Source organism: Brienomyrus brachyistius, chromosome 19 (assembly GCF_023856365.1).
Source record: "Brienomyrus brachyistius isolate T26 chromosome 19, BBRACH_0.4, whole genome shotgun sequence".
Classification (NCBI taxonomy): Eukaryota; Metazoa; Chordata; class Actinopteri; order Osteoglossiformes; family Mormyridae; genus Brienomyrus; species Brienomyrus brachyistius.
This window is the reverse complement of record NC_064551.1, coordinates 10,652,311-10,673,220: the sequence shown is the minus strand read 5'-3', so window position 1 is coordinate 10,673,220 and position 20,910 is coordinate 10,652,311. Positions and strand designations below refer to the sequence as shown.

The window sequence follows — 20,910 nt, the reverse complement described above, 5'->3', positions numbered from 1 at the left end:
TGGAAGGACCTTCAAAACTGGGAGAGGTCAGAGTAGGCCTGAGGTCGTCGTTGACGAGGAGTTTTCTAAGTCAAACGCGTGTGTCCTCCTCTCTCGTTACCGCCTTGAGTTGGGTAATAACAGGCATTCCAACAAAAATATTACAAGAATCACAGTGTTGGTCAAATTATGCCAACAAACTTGGAAATCAAAGCGGTCAATTTATATTGCAATACCAAAGATATGAAATCTGCTGCCAATAAGGGTAATATAAATATCAAATGCAGATCTGCGCCTCACACAGAATATAGAGGAGAATAACGTGCTATGAAGGCAGTTCCACCAATCGTGACGATCCGGAGACGTCGCTGCAGATGCACAGTGGATAATAAAAAAAAAAAAAACAAGGATACTAGGAAAGTTTATCATAATAAAGCCTTCAATTGTTTCACTCTTGTCAAGCTATAGAATGTTCTCAGGAAAATTGGGTGTGTATGAGATTCCTATTGTTCTAAACAAGAATCTCATCTTGATAAGAGAAACACAGTCAACACAGAAGATTGAGAAACTGGTTTCAGATTGGCAAAGGAGCGAGACAAGGATGCATAGTACCATAGTACATAGAAGATTTAAGTAGAGAAGCTTTAGTGGAAGAAGGTATCAGTGGGAGAGACATCAGTAAGATCAGTAAGACACACTATGCCAATGACACCGCATGTATAACGTAGAAGTCGAAGAGCAAAAGCTGGGAAGGTTATTAAATCTGAAGAAAACAGAGGTTATGATCACATGACCAACAGCTAACTTTAGTGTTTGTGGTCTAAACTCAGAAGAAGTTGATGGCTTTTACCTCCTTGGCCCCAATCATCGATAACAAAGGACCCAGCGGTGAAGAAGCTGGTCACACGCTGGTATTTGGCGAAGGTTCGATGGAGGACCCAGATAAAAAAAATCTTCAAAAGTTTTGATGCATCCCTAAGAACAAAGATCAGAGTTGTTCAAAATATGGTATTTCCTGTAGCTTTTTTTGGATGTGAAAGTTGGACAATGAAGAAACAGGACAGGAAGAGTATCGACGCCTTTGAACTTTGGTGCTGGCACGGACTCTTAAGACCACCATGGACCTGGAGGAAAACAGAGTTGATTTGTGGTTTAACCAAGGGCTCCAGACGGCGACTAAAATGGTCACTAATGTGACTAGATTTTTTATTTTGCGACTGTTTTTTTTTCCCATTCCAATCGGCAATGGCTACTGCCTCTCGCCATCCAAGAAAAAATAAAATAAAAAGTAAAAAAGGCAAGAAATTTAAATTATGTTCACGTCTGTATTTCCAGCTACAATATCACATGGTTAAAGCATGTATCGATCCAGGGCAGTGTTTATAGCGGGTTCTGAGAAATCGTTGGAAACGTCACGCTATCTGGGAAGCAGAGAAGTGTAATAATTGCACTGTCCATTCACCGCCAGTTAAACAAGACAGTTGGACTAGAACGAGAAGTGCACACACAAACGCCGGAAAATCTTACAAACAGTGAACGATATCAGAGCCGGAAATCTTCATTTAAACTTCATTTAAACTTTTCCACAGTGTTGGTGTTAAGGTTTAAACTCGAACCGGTTTTCTGGAATATCTCATTATAGACCAGCATATCGCCACTTACATCATCAAGCGAGAATACCAGGGAAGTATAACCGATAGTGGGCTCGGGTTTAAACCCTAACTATGACACTGCGGTGCAGTTAGCATTATATTCAGTTTTCCAATTGAAATACCTTTCAACAAAAGCAGGAAGCTTGCCAGATTTATTTACGAATTTTAATATTTCAGTGTTTGTGTGTGTCGCTTGACGTCCAATAGCCCAGCTGTCTTGCTTACATCTTGCATATTACATATTGCATATTTCTGTGTCATTTACTATTATGTTATTATGTATAAGAATGCAGAAGGCAAATTAGGTAGCTCAGACAGGAGAAAGATAAGGCGGTGTGAGGTAGACCGGAGACAAAATGTGGCATGTAAGTATTTTTTATTTATTTCACGTTTGGCATGTGGTGGGGATTATGGCTCCTAAAAAAAGCATTTGGCTCCTAAAGTATTTTTTTTTCTGGAGTCCTGTGTTAAAACAAGCTTTACATTTTATTTAAAGCACAAACAACCAAATTTAAGTTACTGTACTTTGTGCATATTGCGAGAATATCTGGAGTATTGGAGAAGGCCATAATGCTGGGAAAAGTTGAAGGTAAACCAGGATGGACACCACCAAAGGAATGGAAAAGCTACTGAACATTGACTGTTTAATGATATGTGTCTTTGTGCATAATACTTAGGGCTGACATCAGCATGATGTCATGCTCAGGCTGATATGGAAGAATGGCAGATCTCTGGTCTTTATACAGAGGGCTGATCATACGGTTCATGTGATTTACAACTTTATCCCTCCAGGCTATGGGTTGTTATGCCGCTGCATGGTGTAGTTTGTGTGCAAAGTTCTCTTACACTAAGAGATTGAGGTAACCTGCTGTTGGTCAGTGTTTCATATATGAGATAAACGGTATGTGTATATTAATGCGGTTTGCATTCAGCTCAATGTAGGGTCTGGCAGTTCTGGAGAGATCACTTATACTTCTATGTAATTATGTATAATTATGTAATAAGTATTTTGGCTCTTATGTATGAATCTGAAAACATAACAGAACTAATGGAATCGTAATGATTGTCTTTATTCTTTTTGGTAGCGATTCCCTTTCAATTTGCATATAGTTCGTTGAAAACCCCCCACAGTGTCAATGCCTGAACCCACACTGACTGCATTAGTAAATATAGTGCCTTTCCAGATAGCTGTCCACTTGTCAAATGCATCGAGTTAACGAAAGGAGTCTTCTGTTTATGAGTCCTGCCGACATGCATCTCTGCGATGCACGTTTTAATTAAAGAGCGAGGATGGGGGAAGGGGTTCAGGTGGGGGTTAGGAGGGGTCATGGGGAGCAGGAAGGGAGAGCATTAAGCACTGTCACGTCTGGGCTAATGTTCATTGCTGGTGCAGGATTAAAAGAAAGAGTTATTGCTTATGCAATGAAAAATGGGCTTAAAAATACAACACATGAAGACTCTCCAGCAGGTAAGAGAAGATGCAATAATGCTTAGCTGGTGTAACCAGACTCGGGGCTCTGACGAAAGGCACAGCCTTCGGCCCTGAAGTCGATCGCTCCAGTCCCCAAGGGCTACTGGCCTTTGTTTTGACCTTCTGTTTTCTGAAATGGCTATTCCAAAAGGAAGTGACTTCATCTTATGGTTGCCTTTGACGTGATTAAACCATTTACTTAGCGAGCCACAGATCTCCATTTCTCCAGCTGCAGGCCAACTGCACAGCGTTCCACACGGAGGGTGTGGCCAACGCATTCGTCTTATGTTCTTCAGTCTTTCCTGAGCCCTGTGGAGGTATCAGTGGAAAACATCTGTTTTTTTTTTTAGACCATGCTGTTAGGAGAAGAGATGCTCTCTGAAGAAAATATTCATTAAAGAAACCTGTCTCCTCTGGGAGAGCTGGGTAAACGAAAAAAGAAAATGGGCAGAGCTTGAGAAGTTGACTTTTGTCATTAGCTTGTATGGGGTAATGGTGTTGGGGTTGGAGAGTTTTGAATGTGGATCAGATCTGTCTTTAATTCAGTATTGTACGAATATGTGCCTTTTCTGTGTTTGCATCTTGTTTTTCAAGTATATATTTGCACCAGTCAATGTGTAGTATTGATCTGAGGAAGCTTTTAACGGGCATAAATAAAGCTATTTGTAATCACACTGGCACCCTGTCAGACCACGATTATTTGAGATGGATGTATTTCTGGCTTGACCGACCAGCCTCAGATGTATTAATATTGACATTGTTTGATGGCATATATTTGTTCATTCATTCGTTTTTCTATGCCATTTCTGGGTCATGGGAGTCCAGGGCGTATCCCAGGATGGGGCGCCAGCCCATTGCAGGGCACACACACCATATATATATATATATATATATATATATATACTTTGCATATACATGATATTCCTTTAATGTTTACTCTACCTTTTGCTAACGTTGTTATGTAAACCCGCGGCTGCGTCGGCATGGGTGGGCCTCGGGGGGAACATGCTCTTCTTACTGTGCATGTGTCTGCACGCGTGTCGGGGGAAGTACTTGCCACGGCATGTGTGCCATCCTGCATATTTCCACAATGCACATGGTCCAAATTCCCAGCATTGATGCAATTGCACAGGTATAATTAGCAGCTTGGCCTCAGCCTAGGGGACTGTTCCTGGCCTAGAAAGATTCTGTACTGCAGGCGTGGAGATCAGTACTTATAGTGCCTTTTACACCCTGTTTTTTTCCACTTCTTGTAGAAGCAGGAGAAAGTTTGTAATTTCATGCCCTCTAATTTTAGCTGCGGTCATCTGGCGAATGTCTAACTTCTTGCCTCCTCGTAGACTCCCATAAATGGAAGGCGACTAATGCACAGGTGCAGCGGAGTGTGTATAACAGAACCAGTTTTGCCACGTGTGTTTGACTTTACAGACGTTAGTGAGATCAGCACCCATTGTGCGATAATGACGTCTAAAAACATGGCTTTGAACTTGTGTCCAAGAAGTGGCTCTGAAAGCTTCATGGACTCCAGAATCTTCTACAACCAAGGCTGTGTAAATCCAGTATTATGTGACCTTTCATTTTGGAATTCAGCAGTGTTTTGGAAAATTAAATAAATCTATTTAAGTCCAAGGTGATGGATTCTGTCTGCTAACATTAAGTGGCAGTGGTGAAAAGCTCCTTGACGAGGTCTGGAAAACCCACAGGTGCCAAAGCTAGACGTCACTGAAGGTCCTCGTCTGCCAGCAGAAGAGGAGGCACTCGTGCCTTGTGGCCCCGTGGTCACGTTCTTCCCCATCACGCTTTGTTTATTGGAGAAATGGCCCTCCTTAATGGCCTTGTGTCACTCAGTCGTGTATGTTAATGCAGTGGACACTCCCAGTGTCTTTGAAGGTGCACGCTCATGCATGATGCTGCGAAGTGCTCATTAATGCCGGCGTTCTCGGGGGTTGTGTTGTGCATAGTGGGATGAGACCCTTTGTGGTGATCGGATGGGGTTTCAGCCCCACCTTTCCCTTGGATATCCCTGCCAGCCGTGGTGGAAAGTCACCTGCGATAATGCCTTTTGATGTAGCCTCTCAGACAATGGGCAAGGTAGAATTACCCCGGTCTCTTTGCACACACGCTTTGCCGCAGGCCGCCCAGTTGAAGGCATCACGTTATTATTATGTGAGATGGATGAGTTAAGATGTGAAGTCCGCGGAGATAATGGCAGGTACGATCAAGGGGGCTGTAATTCGGGGGGGGGGGGGGGGGAGCGTTGCTGCCTGTCACGCTGTGTGTTGGCTGGTATCCCCCTTGGAACCTTGTTAACGGCTCCCCCTCTTTCACCGTCTCTACCCAACCATCATCGCCATCATCGTACCTTTGGTCGTTGGCAGGTACGAACCCCGAGGTCCTCATGCACCTGACAGCGTCGGATGGACGAATGGGAAGGGGGCAGAAAAATAAATGAATGTGAGTCAGTGAAGGACGTGAACCACCTTCTGATCTGTACCTTAATGTGAGCCGGAAGGAGGGCCAGTGAGATAATGGGGCCGGGTTTGGGTTTCCATACAGCAATTTCCATAGAGATTGAGCACCAGCCATGTGCTTCCAGGTAACCTAGTTAATGGTTCTGCTTTGACTGGTAGGGTCAGCTGAGTGGGTTCAGGAATGGGGAATGACACTGAGGACGGCTCAGGGGTGCGTGGGGAAATGGGGGGCGGGGGGGCTCCTCTGCTGTTTTTTTATTTAATTTAATGAGGCTTTCCACTGTATGGAAGGGACTGATTTCCATGGTGATGGCCTTTAGGTTTTAGTTAAACTATATTGTACTCACCTCTGTTTTTGGTAGACTTTCATCCCACAGCCTACCATGTCTTCTATAGAACAGTATAGATCTTGTACCAATGCTCGGTCTTAGAATTTGGCCTCTGACTTGAATTAAGGTGCTACCTGGGACTAGCCCATTCCTGTCCCAGATTAACCAGACATCCAAGACTTCGGCTGGGACAGGGGACTGTCTCAGATTAGTCACCCAGGTGACTGTAGACAGGAGAGTTGACGGGTTGTTCTAGCTGTTGGTGTGTAGCTATGATGCCATTGGCGCAGTCCCATGTGCCACGCCCACTCCATGGGAGGGGAATACGGCGATACTGGCCAATGGGCTTCTGATGTCTATGCAGCACGTTTAAGGTCATGGCGGCAGCTAGGCGCACAGGAATGCAGCATTGGGGAAGAGTAAAAGGGATAGAGTTACTGGCGCTGTGTGTGGTGCTGGGTGTGTGTGTGTGTGTGTGTGTGTGGATCGTTAAACTGGTATCTGTGAGGATGGCCGGCCCTGCCTGGGAGGTCAGCAGGCGCGGCCTGTCTGATCTGCAGCCTCGTCACCCAGCTCTCCCAGTAGCGATGTGTCACACTGAGAGCGGTCCCATCCTGGCAGAGCAGCGTCGGGGAATTCGCTTCCTCACCCGCCTCGTATGAATGTCTGAGTCCTTTAAGTGGCGTAAAATGCCTCCTTGGCCTCGCGTCCCTAAACGTCAGTCAGGAGCTTTTGTGTCTCTATTTATACCTTCATAGCAGAGCTCGAAAAACAGGTTCTGGGCTCGTTTTGTTTTTAATTAGCTTCATTGCCTAATATCGGTCATTGGGTACTTTTTTTGGAAGAATTCTTTCTAAGTTTTTTCCCTCCATATGTGTCAGTCTCTAAGAACGTGGTTTCCTGCTCAGAATCATCTGTCAGCTTTTGTTGTGCCTTCCGTAAGGCTTAGTCCGCAATATGTTTGTTTTTTTTCCCTTGCTTATTATTCTTCCTTTATTAAGTTATTTCTGAGTTTTCCGCTGAATAAAGATCTCCGCTTCAGCAGAGAGGCAGGCTGGCCTTTGCTGGTGCTTCCCAGATTACCCACTTTATCTGTTTTGTGGAGGACAGACAGCAGCTAAACATCTGTGTGGAGCTGCACCCGTTACATGTGCCTTTCAGTGTAATCACACTGTGGTTGGACACTGGTTATAAATCGTGATCCTTGCAATTAAGAAGAATTTCATAATTAGGAGGAGAAAATAGGAATAAAATAGCAGATGCAAAAGGCTAAGTCAGGTGGGGGGGCTTGTGTTGATGGAGCATGTTGACGAACCCACCACACGCCGGAACTCCCTGGGATCCCAGCCGGTGCCGCCCCCAGACAGACGCACGGTCCAGTCCCACACTCCGAAAAGTGAATAATAAAACAATAATAATAAAATGTGAATAAGAAGTAAAAGAATTAGAGATGCATGATATTTCAACTAACAAATCTGTATTGGTCGATCTTTGTTAAAAATCAAGACATTGGCATGAGTCAAGTGTCATTTTTGCGCGATATTGCCGATATTTAGACTTTAGTCAGTTTTCAAAGTTAGTGGCACCAGAGGTCAAGACATAATCTCTATGTAATGAAGACAACTGAATTGTATGATCAGCCATTTTCCAAAATGGAGGATGAGGAATTTCGTTGGGTCATCCACCGCATCTCTTAATGTTTACATCCATGTCTTCTGAACAAACTGCGATTATGCATGACTTTTAGTTGTGATTATACAGCCCCTAGAATCTGACATGTGGTCCTGACCAGGGTGACATCAGTGTGTGACCTTCAAATGACGCATTCCTACCCAAACGACGCATTCCTACCCAAATGACGCAGTCCTACCCAAACGACATGACCAGCAGTGCTTGACATTTACTTTGTCTTTCTAATTTTGTTGAGTTTCAAGGTTCTGATTTGGTTGGACAGGCCAGGCATCTTAAGTGCGGAGGTGAAACCTTCATGCCGGTCCGGTCTGTGTGTGGTTCAGGAGCAGAGAGTCAGCCAGCTGTGATTCATAGCACACGGTAGTGAAATGACATCATCCATCCATCATCTAACCACTTGTGGTGGTCAGGGTCACGGGAAGCAGGCCAGTTGTTATTAATAATATTTAGTTTTTACTTGGTAAATTCTGATCATTGGGATGTAAAGAGAACTGAGCTGCCTTGTCTGTCTCGTGTTTGTGTTTTTAGCAGTTACTTCTGGCTCCCTCTCCCAAAGCTGCGGCATTTAATCAACAGTCACGTGAACAAAACAAACAAACAACATTTTTCGTTTTGTTGATTTCTCACCTCCTCCTGCCGTTCCATTACTGACTTATCCTGTTCGTGTACTAGCATGAGTGCAGATTTCACATCATTTCCCTCACGTGCCCGTGAGTGTTACTTTCAGCTATTTCTCTGGAGATATTGGTTCCACTGATGTGTACTGTACCATAAAATTATATTTAACACGTCAGTGAATTTGTTCACGCTATATGTAAGCAATTACCAGAAACGTTTTATCTAGGTAGGTGTTTATGAATATTTCAGATTCAATGCCATACCCCATTACATCCGTATCTAGTTAATATTTATGAATGGTAAAATTGTGAGATCCTACATGAAGGGGAGTCAGAAACCAGTCTGCTGTCTGTCTGCCATTTCTAATTCAGTTATCTGTATGCTAGAACCTGCAGAACATGGCTGCATGAACTATTAATTCAGATTCAGTTTCGTCGTCTTTTGTTTTCATGGTGGTTTTATACACGAAGCTCTATTCAATTCAGGAATGGACGGCCTGGGGATTTTCCGGCTGACATGTTTGGGAATCTTCCAGACCGACGGATAGGGTCCTTTGGTGTTCCCTCCACCTCCCCCATCGTGGGAGGGGTGCACAGGTGCCAGTTGCCGCAGATAGACTTCTGATGTCGCTCCACGTGTAGCTTGGAGGTCAACAGGCATGCAGAGACCCAGGAGGTCTCGGTCACGCCGTCAAAGGCCAGTCCGAGGTCTCATCGCAGAGAAGAGCTTTTCTGGAGCATTTTTCAGCAGTTAGCTCACCGTGCCTGTAAATAATCCTCCTTATTACTACCAGATGTCCCTCTACTTGCGCAGTGGAAGTGAGACTGAAGCCTATTGGAAGCTGCTATTCTGAGCACTGGAACCAGAAAACGGAGACTTTCCTCTGCCCGCCTCTATGCCGCGTCTTCCCAGCATGCCTGGCCCATACCTGCCCACATGGCACACGCTCCGTGATTGACAGTTGAGGCTGCTTGCTAACCTGTTTTACTTTTGGTTCCCAGTTTGCATACTCACTGGTTCCCTGGCTACTGACATACTTATTATTCAGGTAAACATGGTCTCTTACAGTCAAAAAAAAAATCAGTTAAAAAATTCCAGAAATTGTTTGCTCCTTTCTGTGACTCTTCTCAAGTGACGGTTAGAGGAAGCTCTCACATTACTCCAGGAGTTCTAGGAACAGACCGCAGTTCTCGGCATGAGGGATCGGTCTGCCGTCCGTGTTTTGTCGCTTTATGTGGCTTGACTCCTATCCAGGCTTCCCTTAGTTTTCTTGCCCTTTTTCGCTGTGGCGTCTTTGCACATAGGAAGGTATTAACTACCGATGTCACCAACCGATGCCGTTAGCGCTGTGTGCCTGTTCATCTAACGACTTCCTGTCCTTTCCAAAGCAGGGGCAGCAAAATTAAATTACAGAGTCCCCTGTGTCTCTGAGTAGGGTATAGCCATAATCACTAACTTCTTTTATTGTATTATTTTATTGTCCCAAGCAGAGCTGCAAAAAAAAAAAAACAGAAATGAAAGCCATAAAACACAGTTCTCACAAATTCTCGCAGTAAATGCTGATTATGAAGTCAGCCTGGTGATGTGAGCATTGCCTTACAGCTGAGCCCGCTGGCTGGTGGGTGCGTCTGTGCTGATGCTGCGATGATGCGGAGGGCAGAGCGCAGATCGAGAGCCCTTGGGGACCGGCGTAGACGCGTAATCACATTTCATCCACCCTAGCAGTCTTGAACAATGTAAGGGCTCACGGGTAATAAAGACACTGCTTCTGCCCTCGAACAAACTGAATAGTTGGCGCACGATCGGTCGCGATCACGTTTCTCTTAGCGCCTTTGCCGAGTCAACGGGGCAGGTAATGAAAGTCTATATCGTGTTAAGCTCGTCACCCCCGCAGCAGCTGGTCCTGAGTGACAACATTGGCTGTTTCTTTGCTTTTAGAAAGCACGTCGTTTCCATCCTCGGTTTCTTCCAGGCTCCCAAGTAAGGCCACTGTGCTTCACTGCACGTCACTGGTGCGATGACGCATACAACCGATCTTAAAAGAAGACTATGGGGTTTCTCCAAGACGGCCAAATCCCTTCCATTTTTCTTTGGGTCTTTGTCCCCATCCTTCGGTTTCAAGAGCAAACAGTCTTCAGTAACAATAACATTGCATCAACACATTGGATATGGCAACTGGTTTTAAAAACAGTCGAAATCCATGACATATTACAGAAATGTGACCGTGTGTTGATATAGATGTTTTGATACTTACAACTAGAAATGTTGTACAGTTTCGCGTAATGACACCAATGGAGTAACAGAGGCGTCAAACGTGATGCTCCTTATTATAATAACTGTTGTAATGCTGATAAATGTGTAATGGCATGGAATGTACTGTGACATATTTGCCTTTGTCCTTCGGGTAAATTCAACTGAGCTAATAGTCACACTTCATTGCAGTTTAGAACATTGTGTTAAGTGCCTCTCATTAACAGTTTGCCTTCATAAATCACAGCTTGTTTAGCTGTGTACAGCAGTCGCCACACTTGACTATTGATGAGTGGGTTTGCAGTTGCAAATGCATATTTATGGGTGACATTAGTGGAAGTATTTTTAAATCTTAATTACATCTTGTTCTATGTTATGACTTTAAGCGTTTACTTATCACATGATTGTCTAAAATGAGATAATTTAGGTGTCGTATTTTAGTGAAATGGACTTTTCTATCCCCTGGTGTTGAGATGCGCAGTATCTCCCTGACATGTGGCACAGTTTAATTAAAACTAAATCCATCTGCCGGGTTTTCAATTAGCTTGGTCTGCCAGACTGTGTGTGACATTTTTAGGGAGATGCTTGTTGACTGGGCCCAAAGATGTCCTGACGTCGCCCTGGAGAGACTGCTACACGTTGGAACAAAACCGATTTTTGATTTTAGCCCATGGCCGGAACCTGCCTCTTTGCAGGGACAGTATAAGTGGTCACTAGCGTTGGATCAATTGGAAGCGAGAAGAGACACCCCTGTTTACTCAACCCGGATGAGTTCTGGATATTTCAAGTGAAATGTGTCAAAAAGAATTAATGTCATTATGGAAAGATTTTTGCGGCTTACTGATCTGACGTTAAAAGGTCATTCTACACAGTTCCTGTGTGTTGGCTTACAGCTTTCTGTACTGGCTCACCTTATTGCAGCTTGGCAGCTAGCGCTTTGCCAGTGTCAAGTTTAATAGCGACCACCCACTTGCTGCTCACTCACACCTTATCCAATCTCAGTCTCCGCAGCTAGCAGGTTTTTTGTTGCCGTTGCTGGCAACAACAATAGATAATCAAACGATATGATTGGTAGTCATGATTTTTGTTTACTGCTCTTGAGTCAGTAGAGTAAGCTGGGCGATATATCGTTAAAATATCGTATTGTGATTAAGCACATTAATGACGTAATCAATTAGAATATCATGAGTACTGTGGTACAGCCAAGGCACTAGATTTCTTGCATAATTTACAGTCATTATTTTTTAAACAAAATCCATCAGAATGTGAATCTGTTGTTGCCGTAAGTTACTGTATCATCATACCTGTCATATGCTCCATAACTATCAGTAAAACAATTTGGTTATCATAATAAGAGAGAACCCACCTGTCATATTTTACTGTTTTCTACATATGAATTTTAGAATATCATGATAAATATCAATCTTCTAAACACCTCTGAAAATATTATGATAACATTTTAAGGGCAAATCTCCCAGGACTATGGTGGTGTAACATTGGGAAGATTAAAAAGTAGTGTGTTAGAGATTCGTTAGCCTTTGGAAAACTGCTGTGTTAGATCTTCCTCTGAGTTCAGAAGCAGTAGCAGTTGTTGTAGCAATGGATGCAAGAGCAGCAGCTGTGGCTGAGCGTGAGGCCCGATTAGCGGCTGCTGCCACTTAAATACCCATCTCTTCCCGCTGCCCTTTCAGCGTTGTTTTGCTCTTCCAGTAAGACGTCTCCAGTGTTTCTCCTGGCAGGAGGGGAAAGGCCAGGCCAAGTCAGGCCACACGGGAACGTGAAGCCGCAGGATCTGCTCTCGCTGCCAGCGCAGTGTTTGTGTGGCCCTAGGGTGACCTCCACATGGCGCTTCCCCCACCGTCGAAGCTCTGCCGTGCGTCTTCCTCTGCTAACGCCGGCCAAAGGAGTTTCCGTGCCCTGTACGGGGAGCCTGTGCTTCCATCGGTACAGCCTCGCTTATATCTTTGCATAAAACACGAACGCTGATGAAGCATCGCTGTCTGGGCTTAATTTATCAAGAATTAATCATCTGCTTCCTGCATTGCCACTTGACAGTCATGGATGGTCAACATGCCATTGCTTCAATAATGGACTTTTCAGACTAAATGTTGCGTGTCTGTTGTCTGAATTGTCATGTTTTTAACTAGTAATAATTATCATGGTTATCACTTATGGTATCGATGACACGTTTTATAAAGTTGGCAGTTTGTTTTCCGTGTCAGCTAGGATGGAACAGGATTGTGTTTGGGGTCCGTCTGTAGCTGTAAGGGTTTATGTATGCAGCTGAATTTCAGCGTAGCCTGTTTTAGTGCTGTGGAAAAGGGAATATCAAGTTTACATATGTTCCTTAAATCACACTGGGCATCCCCTCCCTTGCCACCCAGAGGAAAGCCCGTTCAACAACGAACACACCTGCCCCAATCTCGCTAAAGCATGACATCTCTCCATCGCGATGTGTGCTGGGCATGTGATGGTGTCGGCTCGATGGGATCCTCTGTGCTGCTTCGTTTTGGTCGAGTTTTTCGTGGTATGTTTCACAACTAACCAAGCAGCAAACCGTGCTGGGTCTATAAAGTCTTTGATTAAAGTAAATATTTGCTTGATTTCTCGTAGATCAATTTCCCTACTGCTTGGAATTTAAAATACCAGAAGGAAAAGTCAGAAATTTAATTTTGATTAGTTAAAGCTATGGGTTCCAGTTTAAGTTTTATTTTGTTAGGGAAACAGTCCACTGCTCTCTGTGTCTGTCATCACAGGATGCCAGGGACAGTAGTTCCCGGAGCGAGACGAATCTCACCAGTGAAGTATGTTAATTTGTGTCTAAAAAAACTCTTGGGACGATGTAGGAGTGTAATATCACAGCTTACTTGGGGAGAGTGACCTTGGCCAGGATTTGCTTTCTCAGGATTGTAAATACGTAGAGATTTTTCAAGCCTTATTCCAAAGGTAGATGTTTGATGTCCACTGGCTCCCACGCCCATTAGCAAGGACGCGTCTATGAAAGTTCGCCTTGATTCAGAATAAGCAGGCCGTCAACCTACCGGGGATGATGGGGTATGTCATGATTGGTGGCTCTTCTTCTTTAGGGGAGTGTTTCATTCATCTCAAAATCCATGTGGTTCCTCATCACTGTGACCCGCGGCGCTGGATTCCCAGCCGTACTGAGCATGGGACCGGCCACCTGTTGACATGATCAGTGGGTTCCTGCCTGTTAAGTAATTTCCGCACATTCTTTCTGTCTCCATCCATAGCCAAGCCCTTCACATCAACAGTGAAGCAGATGAGGCTGCACAAAGAGGACTTTGAGATCCTCAAGGTGATTGGCCGTGGAGCGTTTGGAGAGGTAAGCGCCCATTGACTGCCAAAGAGTGAAGTTCTGATGAAGAAGCAAAATGAAGTCATTCAGAGCTGGGGGGAAAAAACAGAATGGTTAATGGCGTGGATTACGATGTCTATTTTATTTCCAGTTGCCTGTCGTCGTCGTTTCCTAGCTGGATAAATATACAGCGCATATTTCCAGTATGACCCAATTTGTTGAAAGAAAATGCCTTCGTTCCATTTCAAAATAATAAAAAGAAAATTTTAAAAGAATCTGGGCTCATTTAGCTACTTTAAAATTCTGCAGCCAGAATTAATACCAACTGAACTTTATTTGACACGTTTATAATGAGTGATTGTGTGTGTGTGTGTGTGTGTGTGTGTGTGTGTGTGTGTGTGTGTGTGTGTGTGTGTGTGTGTGTGTGTGTATTTCCATACCTCTCAATTTCATGCACAGAGATGACCGGAGCGTGAAGTGGAAAAGCCTTTCATTAAACCTACTCTGCTATTTTTGAGAGAGAATGATATCCATATTCTTCAACTTTTACAGTTTGTGAATGGAGGAGATTTGATTATACCTCCTGGATATCTGAGGAGGTTGAGGGAGGTAAACAGTGACAGGTGTGCTCCACAGGCAAGGTCTGCTGGCTCCTCGCTACACGGCAGCAGTGTATGATTTGGAGCTTAAGCTCATTCTGTCCCATTGCTGGCTATGCAGTCTAGACAGTGTTTATGGGTTGCCCACCTCTGTGCCTGCGGGTCCTGGTGATCTGGGGTCCTTCAGAACACAGGCAGGCAGAAACAGGACAGCCTGGAGCAGCTCGTGTAACTCAGCAGCCGCCTGCTACTTTTCAGCAAACCGTCAGCTTTGTCTGTCTGTTTGCCTCGCTTTCTTTTTGGCTCATTTACTTTGTTTAATCTTTTTCAGCGTCGGGATGTTTTTTTTCCCCCTCTTTTTCTTCAGTTGAAAAACCGGAGTCTTTTTGTTCATCTGCCTGTCTATTGTTCTTCTGTTCATCAGATAATATATTGTAACCCTTTAATGAACTGACAAACAGCTGGGAGCTGCGTTCCTGGCCTCTGAGTTAGTGTTGCACGTATTCAGAAACCTGTGGAGGCAGAGTTCACAGCAGTGATGTCATCTGGATTCGTTACACGAGAGTGCAGGCAGGGCTGACTCCGATATACACCCGGCTTCTATTTAACCGAGTAATGTTACATGTTTAGGGTCAGATCCTGTTAACCCCTCCCCTCTGTCTTTAGTCGGTCCTGCATGCCAGTGGTTATAGGAAATTCCAGGCTGTATAGGAATAGTGGTTATAGGAACCCCCTCCCCCTCATTTTTTCTAGAATTGAAAAGAAAATCTCATAGCACCAAGCCCTGCTGTCTGCTCCACAGCTTGCTGTATGATCTAGAAGAGCATTTTAGTGAAATTACGTATTTTCTAATATGTCCGAATAATTTTACGATTTGTCAAGTTTGATGAGAAAAAAATTCAGAAAAATTAAAACAAGATTTGCACAATGTCTGGAATATTCCGTTAGTGAACTGTTACTTTGTCACTTGCTGCTTCTTGCAAGAATAAATAGGAACTTTATTAGTTTGCTTTGCTTAAGTAAAATTTGGTATCCTGGTTATGGGAACCGATTGTGCAGAAGTGATCCCAGGGACTCTGGGGGTGGCCGTAGGATCCCTCCAACTGCTGCCGTGGTAAAATTTATCACCATTATTTTTGTCTGAATTTTAAGTCTGAAATAAGAAAATCAGTCAAGAGAATTTAATAAACAAAAGTCCTCAGTTTTAACTTTTGTGAAAAAATAGAGTACACAAATTTGTTGTTGCCATGCACTTTGCAATTTGCTACCCTTGAGGGCCCCTTCCAGCTGAGGGCCCCCTTCCAGCTGAGGGCCCCCTTCCAGCTGATAGCCCCCTTCCAGCTTAGGGCCCCAGGCAGCTGCCCGCCCTGCCTGTCCGGTTGCCTTCTTACACTGCTAACAGAGATTAATTCTTCTGAATTACGAATTTGTTGAGAAATGAATTTCTGCTTGGCTATTTAATTTGCTTTCGCGTATTACCTCATTTTTATGAAAATGGTACGGCATGTTGTCAACCGCATTTTCGTCCTGTGTTATTTGTGACCAGACTTGATTCATGTTACAAGGTTTTCAGTGTTAGAAATGGGGACTTGACAAATGGAGGAGCATTTCAGGATGAAACGAGAGGGGCTACAGGCTGCTGGCTCAGCAGCTGCACAGTCTGAAGGCTATTTGATGGGAAATGCAGGTTCTGACATTATTTCATTGGACATCCTGGCTGAGACGCCATTTGATTGGCCTTCTGGCTCTGACCCTGTTTGATTGGGCCTTCTGGGTCTTCGATAGTTACGCTAGCCTCAGTGGTCACAAATAATCTTGTCACAGCTAATGGCAAAATATTTCATAACTTGAAGGAGTGAATACATATGTCAAATCAGTGTTCAATATCTACACAATTAAAGTCTCTTTCGGTATATCTATATGGATCATGTTTTTATATTTCAATAAATGTATATGAATGTAAAATTTATCTTTCATTCCTTTTGTGATTTGTGACTCATTTTAGTAAGTATGCTTGCACGCATGTTTAGTATTTAGTGTCTTAAGTTATTTGTTCTTTGGAGTATTAAGTGTTAATGGATTACTCCTACTGATTATTAAATTCAGGGCTTTTGGGTCTGTACCTGTACTGACCAACACCACAACAGGGACGAATTAATTCCCCAAAATTGGGTCATTCAACAGTCTTGAGGTTTTTTTCTTTGCATTTTGTCTCCCATCTAAAAAAAATCTCTGCCTTAAATTGTCTTTAATCAAATTCCTGAAAATATTCGGTTAAGGAGACCCTTTCGAAGAAATGAAGTCACTGAATTTGTCCAATAAAACACAGCTTTGAGCCATTAAAGTATATAAATTCTTTTTATGTTCCACTTCCAGAGTAGCTGGTTTGCTTACTTTTCTTAGTTTCAGCTCATTCAGAAATATTCAGTTGTGTCCTGAAATCACTGCCGTCAAGTCATAAATCAGGACATCAGCGCTATGCTTTTTAGGACGCTGTTAATGTAAATTGGAAGTAGTGTAGTGTTATTTGCAAGTTGCGTGGTACCGTTATCTGTAAGGGACTGCTACAAATTAACAGATGGAAAAATGTTAGGTTACATTAACTGCACCATCATAATTTCTTTATAATGCACTTGTAGAACATTCAGTGCACCTTCATAATGCATTCATAGAACATTCATAAGCCGTATGTAAGTATACTTCAACGTCCTAACTTGCCTTAATAGCTTTAATATACTTTAAAAACAGACATTGTGTTATAATATCAAATGTTATAATTGTACAATGTTTTTTATTAATGTATAGTAAAGCTGTTAAGGTAAGCAATAGCGTTAGCAAATATTATACTAATGCAAGGTACCTGGAGGTAACAACACAGTTTAATGGTGAGCACTTTTTTCCATGGCTCTCATTGATGTATCAGAAGATGGTTTAAGAAGCTGCTGTGGTTTGCTGAGAGTTAACACTGCAGACGGGCATTTTTAGAAGGTGCGACAGTGTAGTATTCGTGGTATGCAGCTGTGTCTGTGAGCTGTGGTAGGTCTTAAGTCTTTCATCCTTATAGTCTGCCTTGAGAAAGCTCAAGTTAGCCATCATCTAAGGAACAAGAAAAGAATGAAAAATAGTATCGCAAAATGTTTTGAATTCCTGATCATAGTGTTGTGTTACCACCCACGTCTGGACTGATAATTAAATCTTTTTACCTAGTTACTTCACTTAGATTTCGATGATTTCTGCCAAAGAATGCAGGAAAAACTGTGCAGTGAGAGAAAGTGTCAGTGATGCTTGTGATGACTGCAGTGTTCTGGATTTTAGAACTTTCTCCTCCCGTCCCACCAGTGCTGAGTGAATAGCAGTTATTCTTCGGATCTGTGTGATGGTGATGAATGTGTCTGACAGGGAGGCGGATGACCAGCACGTGACAGGGACGTGCAGAGAGTCGGTGTAGGGGAGCCGGAGCCAAGGACAGTGTGGTCCCTGATCAGGGTCTCCAGGGAGGAAGAACTATGCTGGAATTCATCGGCTGTTTTCAGTGCTCCTGTTTTTGAATGTCTCCTGCCTCCAGACATCCACAAACACTTCACCCCATTGCCCTCTACGAGTTTTATGTGCAGTAGCCATCGGAGTACAGGCCTTGCTTAATAGTGATTGTTGTTGTTGTTGTTGATACGTGGAATTATGACTCATCTGTTCAGAGCTGTAAGATGCAGCATTCCTGCTGTTTATTGATGCTTTACATGTCTTGCATTTCATATCTTTGACTAAGACTTAGAGATGCACATCCTCCAGCTGAAGTCATAATATGTGTAAACATATGTGTGAGTCTATGTCTTAACTTATGTTATAGGATGTGTCCTAACCTGTGTCATAACCTGTGTCTTAGCCTGTGTCTTTGTGTCTTAATCTGGGCTATAGTTTGTGTCTTGGTCTGTGTCTTAGGTTATGTCTTAACTTATGTCTTGGTCTGTGTCTTAGCTTATGCCTTGGTCTGTGTCTTAGTTTATGTCTTAGCTTATGCCTTGGTCTGTGTCTTAGCTTATGCCTTGGTCTGTGTCTTAGTTTATGTCTTAGCTTATGCCTTGGTCTGTGTCTTAGCTTACGCCTTGGTCTGTGTCTTAGCTTATGCCTTGGTCTGTGTCTTAGTTTATATCTTAGCTTATGCCTTGGTCTGTGTCTTAGCTTATGCCTTGGTCTGTGTCTTACCTTATATGGTAACATACACCTTGGTTTTTGTGTTAGCTTATGTCTTAGCTTACGCCTTGGTCTGTGTCTTAGTTTATGTCTTAGCTTATGCCTTGGTCTGTGTCTTAGCTTACGCCTTGGTCTGTGTCTTAGCTTACGCCTTGGTCTGTGTCTTAGTTTATGTCTTAGCTTATGCCTTGGTCTGTGTCTTAGCTTACGCCTTGGTCTGTGTCTTAGCTTACGCCTTGGTCTGTGTCTTAGTTTATGTCTTAGCTTATGCCTTGGTCTGTGTCTTAGCTTACGCCTTGGTCTGTGTCTTAGCTTACGCCTTGGTCTGTGTCTTAGCTTATGCCTTGGTCTGTGTCTTAGTTTATATCTTAGCTTATGCCTTGGTCTGTGTCTTAGCTTATGCCTTGGTCTGTGTCTTACCTTATATGGTAACATACACCTTGGTTTTTGTGTTAGCTTATGTCTTAGCTTACGCCTTGGTCTGTGTCTTAGCTTATCTTCGTCTGTGACTTTTTAATGGGAGAATCAAGTCTGAATTGAGCCACTGTGACCATCATAGTATTAAAGGATTATTTTCTTAGGAATAATATGCATTTAAATATATCCCTCTTCTGTCCATGTTTAACACTTGACGAATTAATGGATCTTTAAAAAGCACCACAGTTCCATTCCTCACAATACACCATCCTCATTGGCTAGATTGTTGCCATAGCAGTTGAAATATAAATGCAGCCTGAGGTGCACACCCTGCAGCTAGACTGAAAAGAGGGCAGTGTGAGCAAAGCGGGCCTTATCTCCTTCATGTCACTGCTATTGGATCTCCCATAAGCCGTGGGCCAGTTATGTGACCCAGAATCTGTTGATCCCAGAGTGACCCAGCTAGAGTGAGCTGTCAGGGAGCAGCTATTCGCAGGGTTACTGCTGAGTGGGGTGGGACTGCAGAATCATGCATGACTTGGCAAAGGACTACAGTGCTCACTTGGTATGGACCTATGGCCTTCTTTTACTGAGACTGGAAATCTTCCTGGTTACTGCATGGAAGGCACGTTTCATGGGTGGAAACTGCAGGACAAGGGGTCAAATGAATTTGTTCCATCTGATAACAGCGCTAGAACTTTGTGTGGAAATGAACTGGCCTTGAGTGTAGGTGTGCTGGTGTAAATCTCTACATGTTGGATCCTTTTACTCTTCCTTGCCCTGGTGAGGTAGGGATCAACATGAGCAGTGTTTTTGTCTCTGTGTGGTCACATTCCAAGCAGGAGTTCCAAGGTGTGCAGTGCTTGTCACACTTGGTAGTGTAGGGGCACCTGTGCTGACCAGTAGGGTGAGTCACTTAGTACATCTGTCCAATAGATCTGCAGGATTAGGGTCATGTGACAGGAAGGAGAAAAAACAGAGGCTGTTTAGACCCCTGAATCCAGCATGGCCACAAACATAACACAGGAAAGAAATGCGGTTGACAATTAGTTAAACAGCTTCAGAAGTCAAACTGGAAATTAATGTGCACAACATGCCAGATAAACACTTATGCTTATTACTAGTGTTTACGTGATGTGGCAATGGAAAGACTAAGTGAAGATTGTTTACCATAAGTGGTTTGCGTGTGCCTTTCTCCCGCATTTAAAACGAACGTTGACATTCATTGGTCTGTTTTTGTGAGGCTTTGCTGCGGTTGGCTTAATGCTTTGTTTTGTCGAGGAATACCACTGTGCCCTCACTGGTGATAGCCAAAGCGAATTGCCATCGTTCAGGCCTCGACAGGCAAGAGTCTGTCACCCGTCGGAAGCTGACCTACTTGTACATCTAAATGCAAAAGACGGCCAGGAAGAGGAGCGATCAAGGACACGGAGAAGTCTAGTTTGCTCTAAGATTTCTTAACAATTCCTTAATGCAAGTGGGCTGGAACAGGCGGATTTCACAGATATTTACTTAAACTTTACTTTTTTCACTTTGCTAGTTTTTGAGAGCCCCAGTAATGTACGTTATACTATTTCATTGCTGTATCCAGTGCACTGCTGCTTAGCATTTACTCGGTCAACTGAATTCAACGCCGAAACGAGTGGTGTCACTATGGGGACAGGTATAAATGGCTGGCCTGTTCAAAGTGATCACAGCACCAGCTTCCCTTGTAAAATGTTAGCTAAGCTGCGAGCTCAAGGTGATGAAATATCTTTTATAAGCCAAGAAGCATTATGATGCTGCAGTTGTAATCTGTGTGTGCTGCATCTAATCCCTCATCCCACCATTGTGCTGAATTTCATTTTATCTGTATTCATCAATGTATATTTGGCTGCTGTAATGTACTATCGCATGTTTGTTCTAGCTGTAAGATTTCCCCCCTT

General features: G+C 43.4%; 1 protein-coding gene across 6 annotated transcripts in view; it reads left to right on the top strand.

Moving 5' to 3' along the window:
* Positions 1-20,910, top strand: part of LOC125714409 (serine/threonine-protein kinase MRCK alpha-like) — an 80,600-nt gene that overhangs the window by 12,323 nt on the left and 47,367 nt on the right. For all 6 annotated transcript variants that reach the window (XM_048984981.1, XM_048984978.1, XM_048984980.1 and 3 more), the window contains one exon: positions 13,714-13,805. In XM_048984981.1, coding sequence (XP_048840938.1) covers positions 13,714-13,805 — 92 coding nt within the window. The remainder of the gene's footprint in view (positions 1-13,713; positions 13,806-20,910) is intronic.